This window comes from Microcebus murinus, chromosome 8, assembly GCF_040939455.1.
Source record: "Microcebus murinus isolate Inina chromosome 8, M.murinus_Inina_mat1.0, whole genome shotgun sequence".
Lineage (NCBI taxonomy): Eukaryota > Metazoa > Chordata > Mammalia > Primates > Cheirogaleidae > Microcebus > Microcebus murinus.
In genome coordinates this window covers 41,557,675-41,579,550 of record NC_134111.1, presented here as the reverse complement: position 1 = coordinate 41,579,550, position 21,876 = coordinate 41,557,675, and the positions used below count along the sequence as shown (strand labels likewise).

At 35.1% G+C, this 21,876-nt stretch overlaps 1 protein-coding gene across 11 annotated transcripts in view; it reads right to left on the bottom strand.

The window, feature by feature from the left end:
* The window catches only part of SLC4A10 (solute carrier family 4 member 10), a 302,950-nt gene that overhangs the window by 175,103 nt on the left and 105,971 nt on the right, over positions 1-21,876 (bottom strand). For all 11 annotated transcript variants that reach the window (XM_012735715.2, XM_012735716.3, XM_076005601.1 and 8 more), the window contains exon 2: positions 5,368-5,449. In XM_012735715.2, coding sequence (XP_012591169.1) covers positions 5,368-5,449 — 82 coding nt within the window. The remainder of the gene's footprint in view (positions 1-5,367; positions 5,450-21,876) is intronic.

Below are 21,876 nucleotides of genomic sequence, written 5' to 3'. Positions count from 1 at the left end.
GATGAATACTATGTGATTCCACTTGTATAACATTAGGTATCTAAAGTAGCTAAATTCATAGAAACTAAAGGTAGAATGGTAATTACCAGGGGCTGTGAGGAGAGAGGAAAAGGGAGTTGTTTGTGTATAGAGTTTCAGTTTTCTAAGATGAAAAGTTCTGGAGATTGGTTACACAACAATGTGAATGCACTTAACATTGTTGAATTGTACACTTAGAAATGGTTAGGATGGTGAATTTCACATTGCGCATTTTTGACCAACATAAAAACATTTTTAGAAAAAATTTTACAAAGTAATCTAATTTTTCGACAGTATTGCCTTCATCAAAAATTGATCAATTCAGTCAAAACGGCTAAAATGATTGCATGTCACATTTGGGTATTGAATTTTATTCACTTTATGAGCACCTAATTAGTTAATAGGACATACTGTTTTAGGAACTTGCTTCATTAATTTACTAGTATGCCTACAGAAGACACAATCATAGGCATGTCTGAAAAAAATAAAATATTCATTATAATTTTTTTTAAATACAGTCATCCATTCTGAGAAAAACTGGACAGGACAAGGGTAAACAATGAAGAGAGAATTGAGGTAAGAGTAACTAAATGGACACTGGGTTACTTTTATTGAATCTATGTGGAAACTGACCCAATCTATCTATCCACCCTGGAGTTTCAGGCTTAACATAGTGTGGCACTCTGCCCAGCTTTCATGTTGTCTTTTAAACAGATTCATTGGGAAATAGGCTTTGAAGTGTGTCTGTCTTACCAGGACCTCAAACAAACTTTCCATTTCTTGTTCAGTCAGTCAGTAAAGTGAACAAGTGGGAGGTTCTACGGAACATCCACTCAGTGCAAATCTGTTTGGACTCTATTATGACAGAAGGTAGGAGAGTTAACACATCTCAGGAGCAAAACCATAAATGTGTACCGTTGTACCTCCCAACGGAACGTTAACTGCTTCTGATACTCCTTGGTAGTAACAAGAAAAATAATGCATTTTCCCGATCAATAGCTGCATACCATGGTCCCGAGGCCATGTTGACCTGCTCTAGCAAATATTCTACATCCGAGACAGCAGCTGCAACTGGTGCTACCACTTGGTTGAGTTTAAGGTAGTCTACTATCAACCTCTAGGATTGGACAAGTTTCTGTTGTGGCCAGGCTGATGCATACTTTAGGTCTTTATAGGTGGCACTAATCCCTGCTGTGCCTCTTCAAATGCCACACTGATTTTAATTTACTATTATGGCCAAGTCAAGTCGTTTCAGAGTCTTCTAACCCACTAGTTCTTAACCCCACAGGTGAAATAAACAATGCGAGGGTCCTGCTGACTACCAAGTTTATCTAGCGGTACTATTTAGGGATCAGGGAAATGATCAATGGAGGTGTTGGGTTCCCCAGGAAACAGAGTCTTAGAGATTTGTGTTCAAGGAGTTTGTTGAAGAGAACTGTCAGCAATAACACTTGTGAAGGATTATGGGAAGCAGGATTTGGTACAAGGGAGAAGTTGAATTATGATGCAGTTGCAATAGAGGCCTCAGTGAATTCCACAGGGAACTCTGAAGCTGGGACATTCCTGCAGAGTTATCTCACATTGGGGCAAAGGGGCCAGGCTTTTGTATTCCTTCATTGATAATTCATTGAATTAGCATGCCACAGGGTAGGCAGCTCCCACAGGCAAGGGGCAGCTCCTTTCAGCTGACAGTAATCCCCAGGGAAAGATATAGGTGTGAGTCATCAGCAGGTAATACCTCTGGCAACTGAGGAAATAAATGCCTCAATCCTTTGGGGCAATATTGGTAGTTCATTGTAACATCCACTACTAGCGTTCCCAGATTGAGCAAATAAAAAACAATCAACAAAATATTGCATGGGACATACCTCCACTAAAAAGTTATTTATCATTTATCTAAAATTCAAATTTAGCTTGGCATCCTATTATGGCAACACTATCCACAACACATGTATTAAAGGGCAAGTAAAAGAAAGAATTTTAAGGGTATTAATGTCTTTCTCCTTTAGGAATCTTATACTTTAGATAGTATTGACCTCACACTGACATGGGAGATCAAAAATAGGAAATGGTTAATCTCAACAATTTTTCTCTACTCGGAATCCTGAGGTTATCTAATTATAGGGATTCGATGCCCTTCACTACGTTTTACCATAGGAAGCAGAAGTAGGCTTAGAAAGAACACTCTAGCACTATTAAGGAGGCTGGATTATGGGAAAGACACAATACATAGCACATGGAAGAGAGAAAGGACTAGAGCAGTGGCAGTGGGAATGGAAGGGAGGGGATGAGAAGAGATACCATTGAGATAGATTCAAAGAATTCACTGCATAATGTACAAAAATAGGGAGTGAACAGAATCTAATAAAATCATATTCTTTTGATTTTAGGTAGTAGAAGACATAAAAATGGTATAAGATATTAATATATGTAAAACAAAAAAGAAATAAGTTTGGGAGGAGAAAATTAAACACTTCACATATCATTCATCAGAATGTACAATATATATATATATGAATAAATTAACTAATATATTACCTCAAGCTGTTGTTATTGAGCAGGTGATCATTTTCCATTAAATATATTGCACCTGAGATTTTATAGCTATTTTTAACCACCTGCCATTTCTACAAGCTGTACTCAGGATGTTAAATTATACCTGTAATTTTATTAACTAAGTATATACACAAAAATCCTGAGATTTTCAAAATTAAAATCTTAATGAAAAAATTTATATTTTAAAAATGTATTTGTCTACAATAGCAATTCCCAGCTCTAATTCATTAAAAATATTTAGTGTGTATTATCTATATTACTAAAGAAGCTCTTAGAAAGTAGTTCTGTTCTTTTCCCTTTAATTGCACAAAAGGAGAATGCTATGGCTTGAATTTGTCTCCCACAAAGCGTGAGTTGGAAACTTAATCCCCAATGCAACAGTGCTGGGGGATGGGGCCTAATGGGTAGTGGTTAGGTCGTGAGGGCCCTTCTCTCATGAATGGATTAATGCGGATTATAAAAGGGACTGAGGCTCTGCATTCCATGGTTCCATCTCTCTCCACCTCTCTCACCCTTCCTCCTACCACCATGGGGTGATGACACAGCACAAAGGCCCTTGCCTTATATGGGCCCCTCAGTCTTAGACTTCCCAGTCTCCAGAACTGTGAGAAATAAATTTCTTTTCTTTATAAATTATCCAGTCTGTGGTATTCTGCTATATCAGCACAAAACAGAAGAGAAATTACCACCACGATTACCTCAGTAACGCTACCCTTCTCACTGGTCCTCTCCCGCTTACTCATTTGATATTCTGTTGTCAGCTGATTCTTCCTGAACCATGACATCCATCACATTACCCTTGCATTATTTTCTAATTCTGAGCAATCAATCAAGACCCACTAACAGATCTATTAAATCATGGTGTGCATCGCAGCAGAACCCTTCATAACATCCTCAAATGGTAGACTGCTTATCTATTTAGTGGTGGCTGGGGGCAGAACAAATATTAGAAAGTCAATATACATAAGGTTTACTCCTATTTTCCTTTAAAATACTAAAATGCAATATTACTTATGCATTCTGTGGTTAATTTCAATTACCAATGACTTAGCCACAATTATTAGCTTCTGGGGTTAAAATACCCACTATTGACATCAGTAAATAGAACAAAATCTAGTTAATCCAATTGTATCCTCCCAATCAGAAATATCTTTTAATAAGCTTTGTACACCATCACCTATATTTGCTAACCATGCTCAGCAAAGAAAAATGTATGTAATACGTGTAGATATCATAATTAAACTGATCTTACTATATCTTATTTTTGCATTATGTATTTTCTCTTCAAAAGAACTATTCAGCATTTTACTGTAATTGTTTATAAATTAGTAATCGTTAATTTGCAATTACCTGTGTGTAGATTATGCAGCACGATCTTTAAACAAGATGACTTTTCCATGGAATTGAGTATATTTCTAGACCTACTTCTTCCTTTGTTAGATTTTTTTTGGTATGTGTTTAGTGAATATAAAAATAGCTTGTCATGGCATGACATAAATAGGGAGACAAATATGCTATTAAAAAATGTAATATAATGGCATTTCAAACTCAAAGGGAAATTATTTTTACATTATCCATTATGAGTTTAGATTTTTCAAGGTTTTGCTTGCTTCAATTTATGTAATGAATGTGTATAGCATAGCAAACCACTAGGCCAACCCAATGAGTATAACTTTCTTGGACCTGGGTATTTTCTGTGTACCAAGCAAAATGTCAGGCACAGAGTAGGTATAGTAGTTGAAAGTTGTTTCTGGAAATATTATATTAACTCCCCTGTTATGTAATTGTTGTGGCTACAGATAAGATCCAAGAACAATGAATTTAATTGTAATTTAAATGGTTACATTACATTAAAGAAGTGAAAAAACCCTTACCTCTCAGCTCAGTGGTTTATTGGGAGCTTTCTCTGATTATTTGTTCTTAAGATCACCTGAGTTTCACTTTTTAATCAAAAGATGACAAATACTATATACCTTGTATCTCACTAGTAATAAGTTCTGGTTAAAAAATAAAAATGAACTAATGCTTTGAGAATGTTAAATTGTGATGGAACAATAATAGTCAATACTTACTTAACTTTTATGCTAACTCTATTCTAAGTACTTTTCCCTTAATTCTCATAAAAACTTTAGGAAATATATTCCATTGTTATCCTTGTTTTAACAGTTAAGAAAACTAGGGTACAGAGAAATTAACAGTTAACCACTTGACCATACTACCTCCCTGTTGGATTGGCTGCCCCTCCTACTGAAAAGAACACACATAAATGGTGCCTCCACCTGTGTGTTATATATATCCATATCCGAGCAAAACCAGAATTCCAATTCTCCTTAACTCTCTTCCAGTGACAGCCTACTCTGACAACATAGGCTGAGTTAGACACTACTCCTGTCCTATACTCATACATACTCCTGTCCTATACTCATACTCCCTCTCTCATACAGCACTTGATATGCTGATCTGTCATCATTTCTTTTCTTTTCTTTTCCCAATTGATTATAATTCCTTAAAGCAAGGATTATTGAAGGACTGGCATACAACACAGTGCCTGTAATATAGTGGGGTTCTTTAAATGTCTTTTAGATGAATGAAGGCTTCTCATTGTTTGGAGATCTATCAGCTTCCCCAACTGTATTGAAACAATCATATCTACCCTTGACCACCACCAATGCACTACTATTACTCTTATATATCAACTTTTGCAATTTCCACAATTTGACGAACTTCACATTTGTCTTTGAAATACTTTCAGAAAGTTCACCAATGGCTACCCCAACAAACAGAATATCTTACCTTCTAAGTCTTCTTTCTCAAAGTGTGTTTTGAGAATAGAACGAGTTCCACCTCTGTCCACAACTGCCTCTTCATCATTTCTCTGAAAAATAAGGAGAAAGAAGATTAAATGATAATACATATATTCTCTTTAATTTCAAAAAATATACCTTACCATGATCTAATATTTTGGTGTTTAATTCAGTCACTTACATCTACTTGTGCATGAGTAGTCTGATTATCGAGTGTTGGTTTAAAGAGGAAAGTAAAATAAATTTGGCCACATATTCAGAGAAGAAAAGTCATTTGATTTCCTAGACATTGAAGGCAGTCAAACATCTCAGTTCCCATCATTTGTTAGTGAGATAAAATATAGAAAACAAATGGATATTCTGTCAATTTAGTAACATACATTTTTATCTCTGATAAAGAATTCTTATTAACAGGATGACATCTTGAACTGTATAAGAAAAATATGCAAATCATTAGTATTAACACCACTAATGCACGTGGGACAGGGTAGGAGGTGATGGATAAATCCACACCTAGTGGATGTGATACGCACGGTCTAGGGGATGGGCAGGCTTGTCAGGTGGTGCAAAGGCAATTTATGTAACTAAAGTGTTTGCACCCCTGTAATATTTTGAAATAAAAAATAAGTGGGCAAAAGACAAAAACAGAAGCTTTTCAAAAGAAGGTAGACAAATGCTCATGAAAAATGCTCAACATCACTAATTATCAGGGAAATGCAAATTAAAACCACAATAAGCTATCATCTTATGCCCGTCAGAATGGCTTTTATTAAAAAGTCCAAAAACAATAGATGCTGGTGTGGATGCAGAGAGAAAGGAATGTTTATAGACTTTTGGTGGGGCTGCACATTAATACAACCTCTATGCAAAACAGTATGGAGATTCCTCAAAGAACTAAAAGTATACCTACCATCTGATCCAGCAATCCCACTACTGGGTATAAACCGAAAGGAAAAGAAGTCATTTTATCAAAAAGACACCTGAACTGGAACATTTATTGCAACACAATTCGCAATTGCAAAGATGTGGAATCAGCCCAAGTGACCATCAATTCATGAGTGGATTAACAAAATGTGGTATATGTATACCGTGGAGTACTACTCAGCCACAAAAAAGGATGAATTAATGCCCTTTGCAACAATTTGGATGGAACTGGAGACCTTTATCCCAAGTGAAGTATCTAAAGAATGGAAAAACAAACACCACATATACTCAGTATTAAATTGGAACTAACCGATAAGAGCACATGTGCTCAGAGGGAAGTAAATCTCAGTGGATACCTGCTGCTTTTCTTCAAAAAGAAAATAAAAACTCAGTGGAAATCAAGTGGGAGGAGTGGGGAGGAGGGACAGGATAAAAACCTACCTAATGGTACAATGAACACCATTTGGGTGATGGGCACACTTATAGCTGTAACTGAAGCATTACAAAAGTAACCCATGTAACCAAACCATTTGCACTCCCTTAATAGTTTGAAATTAAAAAAAAAACTATAGAGTGAATAAATTACAGTGCAATACAAAAAAAAATCTGTCAGTTTGAGAAATAAAAGCAAGAAAAAAATACTAAAACGGGACTTATATAGTTTTCATAAGTGAAACAAATGCAAGTTTCAGCCTATTTAGAATCTTTTTTTGATGTATTTACAAATCAAATTAATTATTTGTGCAAAACATACTCAAATATATGTCACATTGGAATGTGTCTCTGCCCTCTCAGGTGTTGTTAGGCAGAATGCCACAAGGTAAGTCATGCTTTCATGTTTAGAGGTCTGAAGGGGCATATTTTACTATATCTTATAATGGCAAAATTGCAAAATGAAAAGGTTTATAGAAAAGATGTTTTCTTATATACCATAAAACATTTTATTTTTATTCCAAAGGCCTGAATCATTTTTCAACTTATACAAAATGTTTTTTTCTATTTATTTATACAAAGCATGTTGCTATCCTTGAACAGAAGACAATTCCATTACATAGTTAATGGAAAGATACTGAGATAAAGTGAAATTTTGCAGCAGAAGTGGAATCTATATAAGACATAGTTAATTACTTAATTGCTATACAAGTTGCAAGTAGAAATGACTTAATTTTAATGTTTCTTGGAAAGGAAAAAAAATACAAGTAAGAATATGAATGTACTAAATATAAATGTCTCATTTTGCAGCTTCATATACATTATCCCCTTTAAATACTCACTGGATGTTCCATAGAAACATTAAATGTATGATCTTTTAGGCTGAAAATTCCCAAGATACAAATTAATACTAAAACATATACTAAAAGTTCTCTATCTTGGTTATGGTTCAAAAGATCATTATTCAAGACTGTTTTTTTTTAGCTTGAGGTGCTGTTTGAAGGACTTTTTAATAGAGCATTTTTCCTTCCCCTTTCTACCAACAGCAAGTGAGCATTTGGGTATGATGAAGGGAATGCAGAGGGACCTACAGCCCCAGGTGCCGGAGCTTTTGGTTACCCCAAGTACACCAGTATGATAAACTTTCATTTCATTTTGTACTGAGTTACTCCTAGATCCACTGAACATCAAACACATTAATTCATCCTAATTTCCACATGTGTTTACTCATTTAGGAACATATGTTGACACTGTGTGGAGAAGAAAACACATAAATATTACATTGTCCCTCAACACAATTTACCCTTCCTAAACCACTGGGTCAACATTTATGAGACACTCAATTCCAGTAAGTAGTATAAGACAATGTTTTAAAATTTTTTCTGACATGACCTATAGTAAGAAATATATTTTATGTCCCAACACAGTCATATGTTCATATATATGTAATCAAAACAAAAGTTTCGTAAACCAATACTTACCCTTACTATAAACAATGTACTCTGATAGTTTCTATTCTAGGGTATTCTATTTCATTTAAGAATACTAGGCACTATCCATTAAATTTATTTCAGAACTTAATAATGTGTAGTCATCTGCAATTTAAAAAGTATTGGTAAAGACTATGGCCCTGTAAGAGAGTAACAGTAACCAAATCATACAGAAATCATATCCCAAGTCTATTTACATAGTCTGATAACCAACTGAACAAACTATAATTTGTAACTTTTCAAGTTAATATTTTTCAATTTTTGAAGTTTCAGCTTTGCCAAGTTTAGGACTTATAATTTCATAAGTCATATCTTTTGCTGAATTATTTTAAATTTTTTCTTCCTTTTATCAGGAATATAATGGTTTGTTCTTCCTAGTCCCACTAAAGTACATATCCCCTAGGCCTTCTAAAGGAAGAACAAAGAGTATCTACCTGCTTGCACCAGTTAAACCCTGATTATAAGTAAAGAGAATTTGTATTAAGCAATTTTAAAGACAAATTCTATGTAAGTGGCATAACCAAAACCATCCTAAGATTCTCTGCAATTTGACAACTTGTAAACAGACATTTGTATTTTGAATCCAAATATATGTTATTTAGGTGGGAACATCTGCACCTCCAAAAATTTCTTTAAAAGGAAGAATTTTTATTGTTGTTATTTTTTACTAAACAAATATTAGAGAGCAATAGCAGAGGAAAGAGATTTCTAACTCAGTTCTCACATCTGGACTGTTCTTAAGCCAGTATATTCCCTCGTGGAGGAGTAACTAATATGAGTCAGTACATTTAATTGTTAAAATGTTCACATAAAAATATCAACAATTTCTTCTAGAATTGTTTGTGACTATCATTAAGCTCTTTATGAATATTAAAAAATGCGTTATTCTGATTTACTGCAACTCTTGTCCACTATTTTCAATGAAATATAATTTTTCCAGTTTTACAAAATAAATCTAACAATAATGCATGTGTGAGCAGGAAGATTCAAATTTTTTCATGTCCATTATGTAATTCTGTCAGTAATTTATCTTCACATTGTAAAGTCAATTAACAGAGGACACTACAGTTCATTTTCAATTCAGAATTCTTTCTTCCCTACAACTATTTGCATTCCTGCTCTTCAACCCTGTTCCTTCCCTCTCCTTATAAATCCCCATTTATATTGATTATTGGTTTATCCTTCCATTATTACCACTTGGTAATTCAAGCAACTATATTTACATATTCATAGTCCCCTTTCTTAAACAAAAGACAGCATACTAGAAACACTTTTCTGTACCTTCCTTTTCTTAATAATACATCTTACAAGTTATTTTACATAAGTATATTGAGATAATTTTTATTCATTTTTATAACTATATAATACTCCATTGTTTAGATGCACTGTAATTCATTCAACAAGTCTCCTATTGACAGACATCTGAATTGCCTCAATTCTCCTCAATTATTGGCAATGGATAATCTTAAACATACATCATGTTGTATTTTTGCTAGTTTATTTTTTGAGATAGATTCCTACAAGTGGGATTGCTGTGTTAAAGACTAGATAAATTTGCAATTCTGCCAGATGGTTTAAATTCCCCTCCATAAGTGTTGTACCCCTGCATTATTTATCATATCAATTTTTTAAATTTCATTTCAGCATAATATGGGGGTACAGACGTTAAGGTTACATACATTGCCCTTGTCTCCCCTCCCCCTTCGAGTCAGAGTTTCAAGCATGTCTATCCCCCAGACCAGGGGTCCTCAAACTTTTTAAACAGGTGGCCAGTTCACTGTCCCTCAGACCGTTGGAGGGACAGACTATAGTTTAAAAAAACTATGAACTAATTCCGATGCACACTGCACGTCTTATTTTGAAGTAAAAAAACAAATGGGGAAAAACACCTGCATGTGGCCTGTGAGCTGTAGTTTGAGGACGCCTGCCCCAGACGATGCTCATCGCACTCACTATGTATGTAAATACCCATCCCTTTCTCCCCCCCTCCCACCTGCAAGACACCCGATAAATGATTTTTTTTTTAACATTTTGGTTACACTTTATATCTTTGCCTCTCCCTAGCAAGGGTTAGAGGTATGCCCTTCCCCTCCACAATGCTTACCACATCCCTCAGATGTGGGTCTACCCCCCACCCCCAACTTTTAAAAGCAACCACTTTTTCTGCCTCTTTTTCAGATATTAGGATAGTATGGTGTGCTGTATATTCTCTACTAACACAGATCCACTTTCCATTCTTCACCATGCTCTGTCTTTATGTACTGCAATCACCAGGCTCCTTGCCTTCGAGCTTCCGACTAAATTCAGCCAATGAGAGATAATGGCAGAGGACTGTAGGGTGGGAGGAGAGAAATATGTGCCCTGTTGGGCTGTAGTTTGTCAATGGCTATGTCCTCTATCAAAGACCAAAGCTCTTGGCATATGACTTTTACAGCTATAGCTCTTGCCGGTTTTTATTAATTGCTCCCATCTCTTGCTCCTTTAGGCCTGGGGGTAGTAACAGATTCCTGCTGCTGCAAGTCTTTAGGATTTCACTAACCCTAGTTGATTCCCTTTATCCTGCCCACACGTTTATAAATAGTCCCTTCCTTAAACTCTTTTTATCATCCCTGTTGAGTGACCATCTCTTTCTTCCTGTGACTCTGACCTACACATATGTGTCACATTTATTTTAATGACTAAAAATCCATAACTTCAAATTGTGTGGAAATGGACATGTAATTAAAAGGGCAACCCATGTACATGACTTTGCCAAATGAAGGGCAGAGTAAAAAATGGAGGGGAAGAGACTCTGGATCATCAAAAAACTATCAACAGCATAATTAACTCACAAAGGTTTTAATTTCTGTCAGAAATGAAAAAGAGGGCATAGAATAAATTGGTTGTGTGGAAGGAAGTGAACAAGAGTAACTAATAAAATATGAGTATGGAACACTTTCAAAGAAGATTCCTCATAACTTAAGGAATGTATGATATCTCTCAACCTATGGATTAGTATATTAGTTAATATGAATAAAACATTTTCTAATATTAATTTAAGGAGCAGTAGAAATATGTAAACACATGTATTTTTATAAACATGACCTAAGAACTATTTTTTAAGTGTTTATTATTTCTAAAGGCTCCAAACTTTTTAATTCTCATTGATGTTAAAATACTGCATAGAAAATTATGGCTGATTTTACTCATTTCACTATGTTAAAACATGTATTTTCCAGACTTTAACATCTCACACACTACATTATTTTCACACTCAGCTTTAGAAATGTTTTGCTACTGTTTCATTAAATAACAGATGCAGGATTTTAACTTCTTGGTTTTCTTATCCATCTCATTACTTTTATTTTACATTATGAGATTAAGGAAATTGAACATTAATATTTAGATTCAACATTAATATTCAACATATGAATCCATTATTTACTCTTGAGTCATTCTATTTTTTCATTACCATGTAAGTTAAAGTAAAATACAAATATAAAAGGCTGAACCACTTAACCTCTAATTGTATTATGCTGTTTTAAATAGGAATATATGTAAAAAAAATCAGCTCAGAAATTGGCATGTTATAAGATTTCAATAAATACTAGCTGAACTGAAATCTAAGCATAAGTCAAGCCTAAATTTCAATTTCACTGAATATATTATAGTTCCATAAAGTAAATGAACCCATCTCATTTTATTAGCATATTACTTTAAAATTAGGTTGTTAGAATCTGGCATCTATTCTATGATATAGACTATACCATCTCATGATAATATGAGTTAAGTCTATATTTCTTCTAAGGTAGTCCATTAAATCACTTACTCCTTCCTATGCATTTTTATTAAAGAAGCCCTTGAGTTTCCTTCTAAAGTATCTAATTGGGAAGTTGGCATACCAACCAAATTAGGTTTCATTTACTTATGCAAAGTAAATGTGCTATTTCATCTTACACATACAAGAAAAAAATAGAACTGAGAATAAGAATTGGAGAGTAAAATCTGCTATTGTAGGAATAGTGTTAAGAAGGCATGAACTAAATCATCATATAAAAATTGCCATTTTTTCCTATCTCATTTACTTGGAAAACTCCACCCATGCAAAATTGAAAGAAGAGTTGGGGGACCAGACAGTTAGCTCAGGAAGGCTATGGTCTGTAGAAATGAAATAATCCAGTATCAGGTTCAAGGTTCAAAGTTTCAGGGTTAAAGTTTTCTAATGCTGGAGCTACTGCTGGCTCAGGATTAATTTCATCACAACATACACTATTACACGTATGACTGCTATGGGGACCTAAAGAATACTGTCTCTCCTAGCGTGCCTGACATTTGGAAGCTTAAGGATAAAAGGTGTTTGAGAAGTTAATAACAGTTTTAACTAGACAAAAGTATTTTAAGGGTGGCGTTACTGGCATTATTTGCCTACGAGGTTTGTTTATTTTTAATTTTGGACGTGATTCCTGACTTGTTCTTAAGAGTCCTTCTAGAGCCTCAGTTCTGCCTAAGAATCCAAGTTTGTACCCAGACATGATATTAACTGCTGCTAGATTTCCTTACTGATGCTTCATGCTGTCTTTACTCTCTTCATGTTGCTTGCTCATAAATGCCCCACCACAAGGCTCCATCTGTCTTGCGGGCCTTCCTGTATTTGTCCTGCTGTGTCCTTCCCTAAGCATCTGCCACATCCCTCATGAATTTGTTTAGTGCCCAAGTCGAAGTTCTTGCTGATGACCTATTCATCTGCTTCTGACTCTCCCATTCTGAAGGGTATCAGAAAAGCAATGATAGATACACACTAAGAGTTTGTATGTGGGGCCATATAATGTCTGGATACAAGTATGGCTTCAGTGAATTCCTAGATGTGTGACTTTGGACATTTTTTGTAATCTCTCTGTGTCTCGAGTGACTTATTAATACATATAAAGTTCATAAATTTTCCTGGCATGCAGTAAGTTCTTAACAAATGTTATTTATTATTGTTACTTATATTATTATTTGTATCATTAGGGCCACAAAAATCAATAAAATATGGTTCCTTTCCTTGAAGAGATTACAGACTTCAGGTAAGTATAACAGTACAATGGTATTGTGAAAGAAATACATACAGGTTGGGCCGGGCACAGTGGCTCACGCCTGTAATCCTAGCACTCTGAGAGGCTGAGGCGGGAAGATTGTTTGAGCTCAGGAGTTCAACACCAGCCTAAGCAGGAGCGAGACCCCGTCTCTACTAAAAATAGAAAGAAATTAGCTGGACAACTAAAAATATATAGAAAAAATTAGCCAAGCATGGTGGCGCATGCCTGTAGTCCCAACTACTCAGGAGGCTGAGGCAGAAGGATCCTTTAAGCCCAGGAGTTTGAGGTTGCTGTGAGCCAGGCTGATGCCACGGCACTCTAGCCCAGGCAACAGAGTGAGACGCTGTCTCAAAACAAACAAACAAACAAACAAACAAATACATACAGGTAACACTCAATCATAAAGTTTACTATTTCTCTCTGAGAAAGTCAGTAAAGACTCTATTATAAGAGACAATTAAGCTGATTTTTAAAAGATAAAAGGATCTTTGTCAGGCTGACAAGGGGTAAAGCGGTAGTTTGGTCTAAGTATCAAAACAAGAGCCTTGTTATTAGAATAAGGATGAAAGACATGAGCAGGACCCACACAGCAAGACTGGTTGCTACCAAATTACCAAGCTACTGATTTGGTTGTTCTTATAAACCCAATGGCTGGAAAGAACTTCTCCTAAAACCTGAGACAGGACTGAAAATCCTGATATGGAAAAAGTATAACTTTAAGAAATTACGTGTGCGTATGTATGTGTGTGTGTGTAATTCATACAATTTTTAAAAATTAAAAACTCCATGTATAGGTAAAACAGTTAAAATGGACAGATAATCTAAGAATTAGGGAACCAGGGAAAAGATCTGAAGAAATTGCACAGAACATAGCACAGAATGAAAAAAATATAAAAAATTTAAAATAAAAAACTAAAAAACATGAAGGATAATATGAGAAAGTCTAACATATGCCTAACTGGAGATCTAGAAGATAGAAGTATAGAGAATCAGGGAGAAGTACCATTTTTTAAAAATAGGTGAAAAATTTTCGGAATTGGTAGAAGACATGAAGCCTCAAATTTAGGAATCACAATGAATAAAAAACAGAATAATTAAAAGAAAATTCACACCTACACATATCATGTGAAACTTCAGAATGACACATTTTCAAAACAGTAAGAAAAAAAAAGATCACCTACAAAGGAATAACAAACTAACAAAAATAGAAGCCACAGACCATATATCTTAAAAATACCTAAGAAAAATTTTTGTTACTCTAGAAGTATATACCTAGCTAAGCTATTATTGAAGAAAGATATTTCATCTATACATCAAAGGAAACAATCAGCAAAATGAAAGGCAACCTATAGAATGAAATAATACATTTGTGAAACATATATCTGATAAGGGGTTAATATCTAAAATATATAAAGAACTCACACAACTCTATAGCAAAAAAACCCAAATAACTTAATTTAAAAATGGGCATAGGATCCGAGTAGACATTTTTCCAAAAAAGACATTAAAATTGTCAACAAATATGTGAAAAGATCCCCACCATCACTAATCATCAGGGAAATGCAAATCAAACCACAATGAGATATCAACTCATACCTATTAGGATGGCTATTATCAAAAAGGCAAAAGATAACAGGTGGTGGTAAAGATGTGGAGAAAAAGGAACCCTTGTACAGTGTTGATGGAATGTAAATCGGCACACCCATATGGAAAATAGCATGGAGGTTCCTCAAAAATTAAAACTAGAACTACCATATGATCTGGCAATCACACTTCTACATATATAATATATATGATTATATATATTACATGTATATATCATGTAATATATACATATATAATCAAAGGAAATAAAATCAGTATCTCAAAGAGATATCTACATTCCATGTTCATTGTAGCATTATTCACAATAGACAAGATACGGAAACAAGCTTAAGTGTCCATCAATGGATGAGAGAATAAAAAGAATGTGGCACATACAGACACTGGAATATTCCTCAGCCATAAAAAAAGAAGCTTAGTAAATTCTGCTTTACATTTTTATTTTCTCATGTCCCAACTCTCTCAACTACAGCTCTCAGAAATAAAATACAAAAAAAGAAGGAAATCCTAGAAAATGCAACAACTTGGATTAACCTGGAGACCATTATGCTAAGTGAAATAAGCCAGAAACAGAAAGACAAATACTGTACCATCTCACTTATATGTGGAATCTTCAGAAGTCAAACTCATAAAAGCAGAGAGTAGAAGGGTGGTTATAAGGGGCTGAGAGAATGAGGAAATGGGGAGATGTTGGTCAAAAGGTGCAAACTTTCAGTTATAAGATGAATAAGTTCTGGGGAACTAATGTAGAGCATGGTGACTATACTTAATAATATTGTACCATTTACTTGAAATTTGCCAAAAGAGTAGATCTTACGTGTCCTCACTATACACATACACACACACACACACACACACACACACACACACACACACACGTGCACATGCATACAAAGGATAATTATGTGTGCTGATAGATGTGTTGATTACTTTGATTGTGGTAATTATTACAAAATATATACATATATATATCAAATCATCACATTGTACACTTTGAATATATACAATTTTTATTTGTCAATTATACCTCAATAAAGCTGGGGGGGGAGAAAGAAATTTTAGACAAATAGAAACAAACAATTTCTCACCAAGACACCATTGCTAAAGGAATTTGTAAGAATATACTTCAGGAAGAAAATAAAATGATCCCAGAGGGATGTCTATGATGAAAGAGGAAATGATGACCAGATAAATATAAATAAAATAAAAATGAGTTTAAAAACCAAATGATCTGTAGATAATTTTTAGTAGTAAAATACTTGAAATTTTTTCATCAAATTGTTTCCTACTTCAATATAAAGGTAATTTTTTGTCTGTATTCAGGTACCTATCCATGATTTAGCCCAAGATAACATTTATAATGACCCCAAATATCAATACCCTTCTCCATTCCTGCCACCCAAAGTTTTGATATTTTTATTATATTCTTTGGACTTTTAGGAGACTTAATCAATTATGGAAGTGGATAAAGGTAGACATATACATTTTTAAATGCAATTAGCAATTTCTAGCTTCTCTATCATGAATAAAGGCTTGTTCTTTATAACTTTGGAAGAATCTACAAAATCAGAGTACTACACAGCGTTCAGCCTTATCATCAATTAGGACAGTTCTGAGTTGGCCTACATACATGATAGTCAGTGATGTGAATTATTTACACTGAAATAAGCCCATAGTGTCTGCATTTTTAATGATTTACAGGTGAATTATATTTTAACAGTCAATAATATGCAAACTGAAGATGGAAAGAAGTTTCCTAATACAAGTAAAATAACAAATCAAAACAGTAAAAATGATGAAAAAATATTTGTGAGGCATTAAAGAGTAAATAAATGAGAAAATTTCAAGATATATTTAGAAATAGTACTGTGGAAGGAGATAAATAAAACATGAGAAGATGAACTTCAACGATAAGCAAACAAGCTGTGGGAAAAGACACTGTACTTCAGTTATGAGCATGAGTTATGAAAAGTGTAGTGCTTAAATAATTAATTAAAAAGCTCTAACCAGTTCAGTCATTGTGCTTTAACCTCAATGACTGTTTATTAATGATATGTTTTATCATATAACTTTAAAAAGCAGTAGAAATATGAGTAGCAATGTGATTTACTAATAATTGACTTATTATATTTAATAGCAATTTTAAGCAAAGTGATTTTCTTAATTATACAAATGCCAAAAATATCTAAAAATTCAAGATATGGAGAAAGAAAATAAAAATATGCTAAACATGGAAAAAATAAAATTAGACTTGAAATGGGACATGAGGAAAAAGGAGGAGTAAAAATGTATATTGTACCCTTCATTAATAACTTCTTAAATTTCTTAAATTACTTATTCCCTTCACAAAACCAAAAACTGTCTATTATTTGAGTTAAATTTGTGTATAATTGAGATGTGAGGATTTCTTCTACTATTTAGAAGAACTTCAGTTATTGGAAATAACTGTGATTAACCTGGTTTTCTACTTAGCATATAATAGAAACAGCCAAAACAAATTTATAACTAGCACTATAGCTATAAATAATTCCCATTTATTAAATTCATACTATTAATTGGCACTAAGTTAAGATCTATATGATGCAGCAGAGTGGTTGTAAGAAAGGTTCTGAAACCAGGCCACTTGGGTTTATAGCCACTTATGACTCTACTTACTTAGTCATGTGACTTCGAGAAAGTTCTTTGTGCTACAATTTCTTCATATGCAAAATGGGAATTATGTTAGTTACTTCATACAATTATTATGAAGATTAAATAAGTTACATGGTACTAAACTGGTTATAACAGCATCTAGGAGTTCTACATTAGTATTAGTTAAATAAACATACATTATATTGTTTAATCCTCCCAAGAGCACTAGAAGATAGGTATTTTTATCCCTTCAAAAATGAGGCATTTGAAGCTTAGTATAAAAAAGTTAAATGACTTTTCCAAGAGTATAACTTGCCCAACTAATATGAAGCAGCCTTAAGATTTTAATCAAATTTTATGTAACTTTAAAATTCATGTTTTTTCTCTTGTGACACACACTGCCTCATTTTCTCAAAAGCTTAGCCATTTTTCTTCAATTTTTACATGCTGCATAAATAACATTAATTGTAACAATTAAATTCTAAATAGAAAAAAATTAAATGATGTTCAAACCCTCTTTCTGAAATATTATAATCTTCCATATTTTCATCTAATCTATGTCCATAATGAAAATATATGTATATACAGTTATATATTTTGATTATTTTAATTTCAAACTGTGGTTGATATTATTAGTACTCTAATTTCATTACATTGTTTCTACTTCAGTGTAAAGGTCATTTTACATTGAGTGCAATATACATTTTTACTCATCCTTTTCCTTTTTCTTCATGTCCCATTTCAAATCTAATCCTATTTTTTTATGTTTAGAGTATTTTTTATTTTCTTTCTCTGTATCTTGAACTTTGAGATATTTTTATATACTTAAGAGTATCACTTTGCTTAAAATTGCTATTAAGTGTAACAAGAAGTCAATATCATTTCTCAGGCCCTTGCAGTGACTAGTGATGGCCAATCAATATCATTTCTCAGGCCCTTGCAGTGACTAGTGATGGCCAAAGGGGTATAAGCAAAAGTGATGTAGTTTGTCATATCTGGGTCAAAGTACAGAATAGCAGATGTGACTTCTCCATGACCCTCTCTTCCCATGTGCAGTGATCAACGAGATCAGGTGGGCCAGATGGTTCAGCTAGAAAGTCAGCCTGAATTCCTGCATGACTGTGTGGAACAGAAGTCTCCAATCTTACCCTTGACTCACCCTGGAAATGTAGCATGAGCAAGAAATAAACTTATTGTATTGAGCCACTGAGGATTTGGAATTGTCACTGGAGTCCAAATTAGCATATGCTGACTAATAAGAAAACAAACGCTTTCATATTCATACTTATCAAAATTATGCTTTCCAATTGCTACATAATACTTCAAGTTGATTTTACACTGGTGGGTGTCCATTGTGCTAAGCTATATATAATGCAGATCTGAGTACTTCCTGCAGGGCCAGTCTGGTCGTGACAAATTCCCTCAGTGTTTGCTTGTCTCATGAGAAACTTAGTTTTGCAGCATACAAATTTCTAGGCTGGCCATTATTCCTTTTAAGAAGACTGAGAATGCAGCCCCAATCCTTCTGGCTTGTAAGGTCTCAGTTGAGAAGTCAGTAGTTAGATTGAGGGTTTTCCTTTGTAAGTTACCTGATGTTTTCATTTTACACTCATAGGAGTTCCTCTTTGTATTAACTCTGGACAGTCTAAGGACTATATGTTATTGTGATTGCCTCTTTGCAATGACTTTCTCAGGAGTTCATTGAACTTCTTGTACCCGAATATCTAAATTTTCTAGCAACACTGGGGAAGTTTTCCTCAATTATTCCCTCAAATAGGTTTTCCAACCCTTGTGTGTTTCCATCCTCACCCTCAGCGATGCTTATGATTTTTATATTTGTCCTCTACATCCCATATTTCTTATAGATTTTGTTCATTCCTATTATTTCTCTATTCTTAGTCTTTCACTGACTTTAAATTCAAAGTTGTTGTCTTAAGCTCTGAGATCGTTCTTTTTCTTGGTCTAGTCTATTTTTAAAATTTTTCCACTGTGTTTCTCTGAATGAATTTTTCATTCCCAGAAGTTCTATTTGATTTTTTTTAAATAATTTGATTTCTTTATGAATTTTTCATTCATTTCCTGTATTAGTCTTGTGGTTTGTGTTGGTTTCTCTTGTATTTTATTGATCTTCCTTATAGTCCAAATTTGGAATTCTTTATCTGTCATTTTGATATTTCATTTTGGTTGGCATCCATTGGTAAAGAGTTGTTTCCTTTTGGGGGTGATCTTTTGCTCTAATCTTTCATACTTCAGGAGTTCTTTGACTGACTCTTTTCCCCCTGACCTTTTGATCAAGTCCTGGGAGGTACTTGGCCTGGTTTGCAGGCCTTCCCTGGGTCCCCAAAGATCAATCTCTGACCATGCCAGGGAGAAGAGTGCTGGTCTCAAGTTGCCTATGGGGTGTTCAAGCAGGTTTGATGATCCTGACCATGCCAGGGAGAAGAGTGCTGGTCTCAAGTTGCCTATGGGGTGTTCAAGCAGGTTTGATGATCCTCTTGAGTTGCCTTTGTCCTGCTGTCTTCACCTCTTCCAAGCAGTGTGAATTGTATTGGGTCTGCAGCTTACTCTCTGATATGGGGCATGATATTTGTGAATATGAATCAATCACACCCTGTTTGCTTGAGTTCGGTTATGCTAGGATGCACTAAAGAGTTGTTTACCGTGTCATTGGTTGATGTTTGTGTGAAACAGCCAGCTGCCGACATGTGCCTGTGGCAGACTCTGGTCCCCCAGGCAGAGTACTTGAGTGTCCTAAGCTTTGGGAGAGACCTCACAGTTCCCAAGGCTTTGCTTGATCTCCACTATCACTGAGATAGAGAGAAGAGCAAGGCAGTTCATGGCTAAGATGTAAGAGGCTAAAAGGCTTTGCAGAGCCTCAGCAGGTCTTGCTCAGAAAATGCTTCTTCAGTCACTAGGGGGAGCCATTGGTATGAGGGTCCAGATGGGCTCACCAAACCCAGAGGGCTCATCAAAGAAGGTAAAAACAAATCAGCTCAGTGGGCTGAAGTGCACTGTTTTCCTGGCAGTAATGGAAGAATTGAACAGTGGTAAAAGCCAGTATTTGGGTTTTTACTGACTTGTGGGCTGTGGCCAAAGGCCTGGCCATGCACTCAAGCAAGAGGGCAATGAAAATCTTGCCTGTTAATGAAATGTCCATATGGGGCATGGCCCTGTGGAAATTTGAGGGGTTTGTTAAAGTAGGAAACCCTCAATGTTGATGCCCATTTAAAGAGCCCCTTTCCAGGTTTTGAAGGTGATTTGAATCATCAAGCAGAAAGCCCCATGTGCTCATTTAATGTGTCTACCTGGGCCCACAAAATGAGTAGATACGGGGGCACTGCAACAGTGCTGAGATGGGCTGATTCTAAGCATGTTTCTTTTGCACCCTCTCAGACACACAATGCCTATAAGAACTATTCTGCCTGCCGGCAAAGGGACAGAGACTGTTGATGACTATAGGACTGATTCCCTGGTGAGGAAGTCCTGAACATTGCTTGCAAGTGCGACTGATGCTGGCAGGCCTTGGAGGGGAGGAGGTTACAAATGGGTCTTTGCAAGAATAGACACTGACTCTAGACTGGGCTTTGCTGATGTGACGGAAGATGCAGAGTGCTCTAAAAGAAACAAGCCATAACAAAATATATTGCATGAATTTGGACAGCCAACCATTATTTCTTCAGACCAAGGAATGTACTGCATAGCTCATCATGTCCAATAGTGGGCAGGGAGGTGTCATCCTCAGAGGAATAGTTTGAAAGAGAAGTAGAATGGGCAGTTAACACATTGATTGTCTAAACCCGGGGGATATAAAAGCATGAAGGACTGGCTTATATGCTTCATGAGTGTGTGCTTACACTCAACATGAGTGGGACTAAAGAGATGTCCCCACTATTTTCCTCCATTTTTTCTGGTTGAAATCTGGAGAAGAGTGGGTGGGGAAAGATGCAAGTATGAATAAGCAATTCTTACCAAGGGAGGGAGGTATATGCTAGTATAATGATTACACTTTTTTTCTTTCTTCCCCATGTCACCTCAACATTTTTCCCCTACCTAATGCAGTGGTCCTAAGACCAAAGCTACAACTACAAGTGCTAGAAGCAGAGATGATTTCTAAGCAAGAAACTGTAATTATGTTTTTAAACCTTATTCCAGAATACCTAAGGGCCTGATAGGGGTGAGTTGTACCTTTACCCCATTTGGCAAAATTGGGGATAAGAATGAATGCAGCTATTTATTGCCTGGTGGTAAAGATGGCGCACTAGTTCTGCACCTATGTAGATATGAGTGGACTGAGGTAGAGGCTCTTGCTAGAGTAGTATTGCAGCCTGCAGTCTAAACAAGCACAATGTCTACACCTAATGT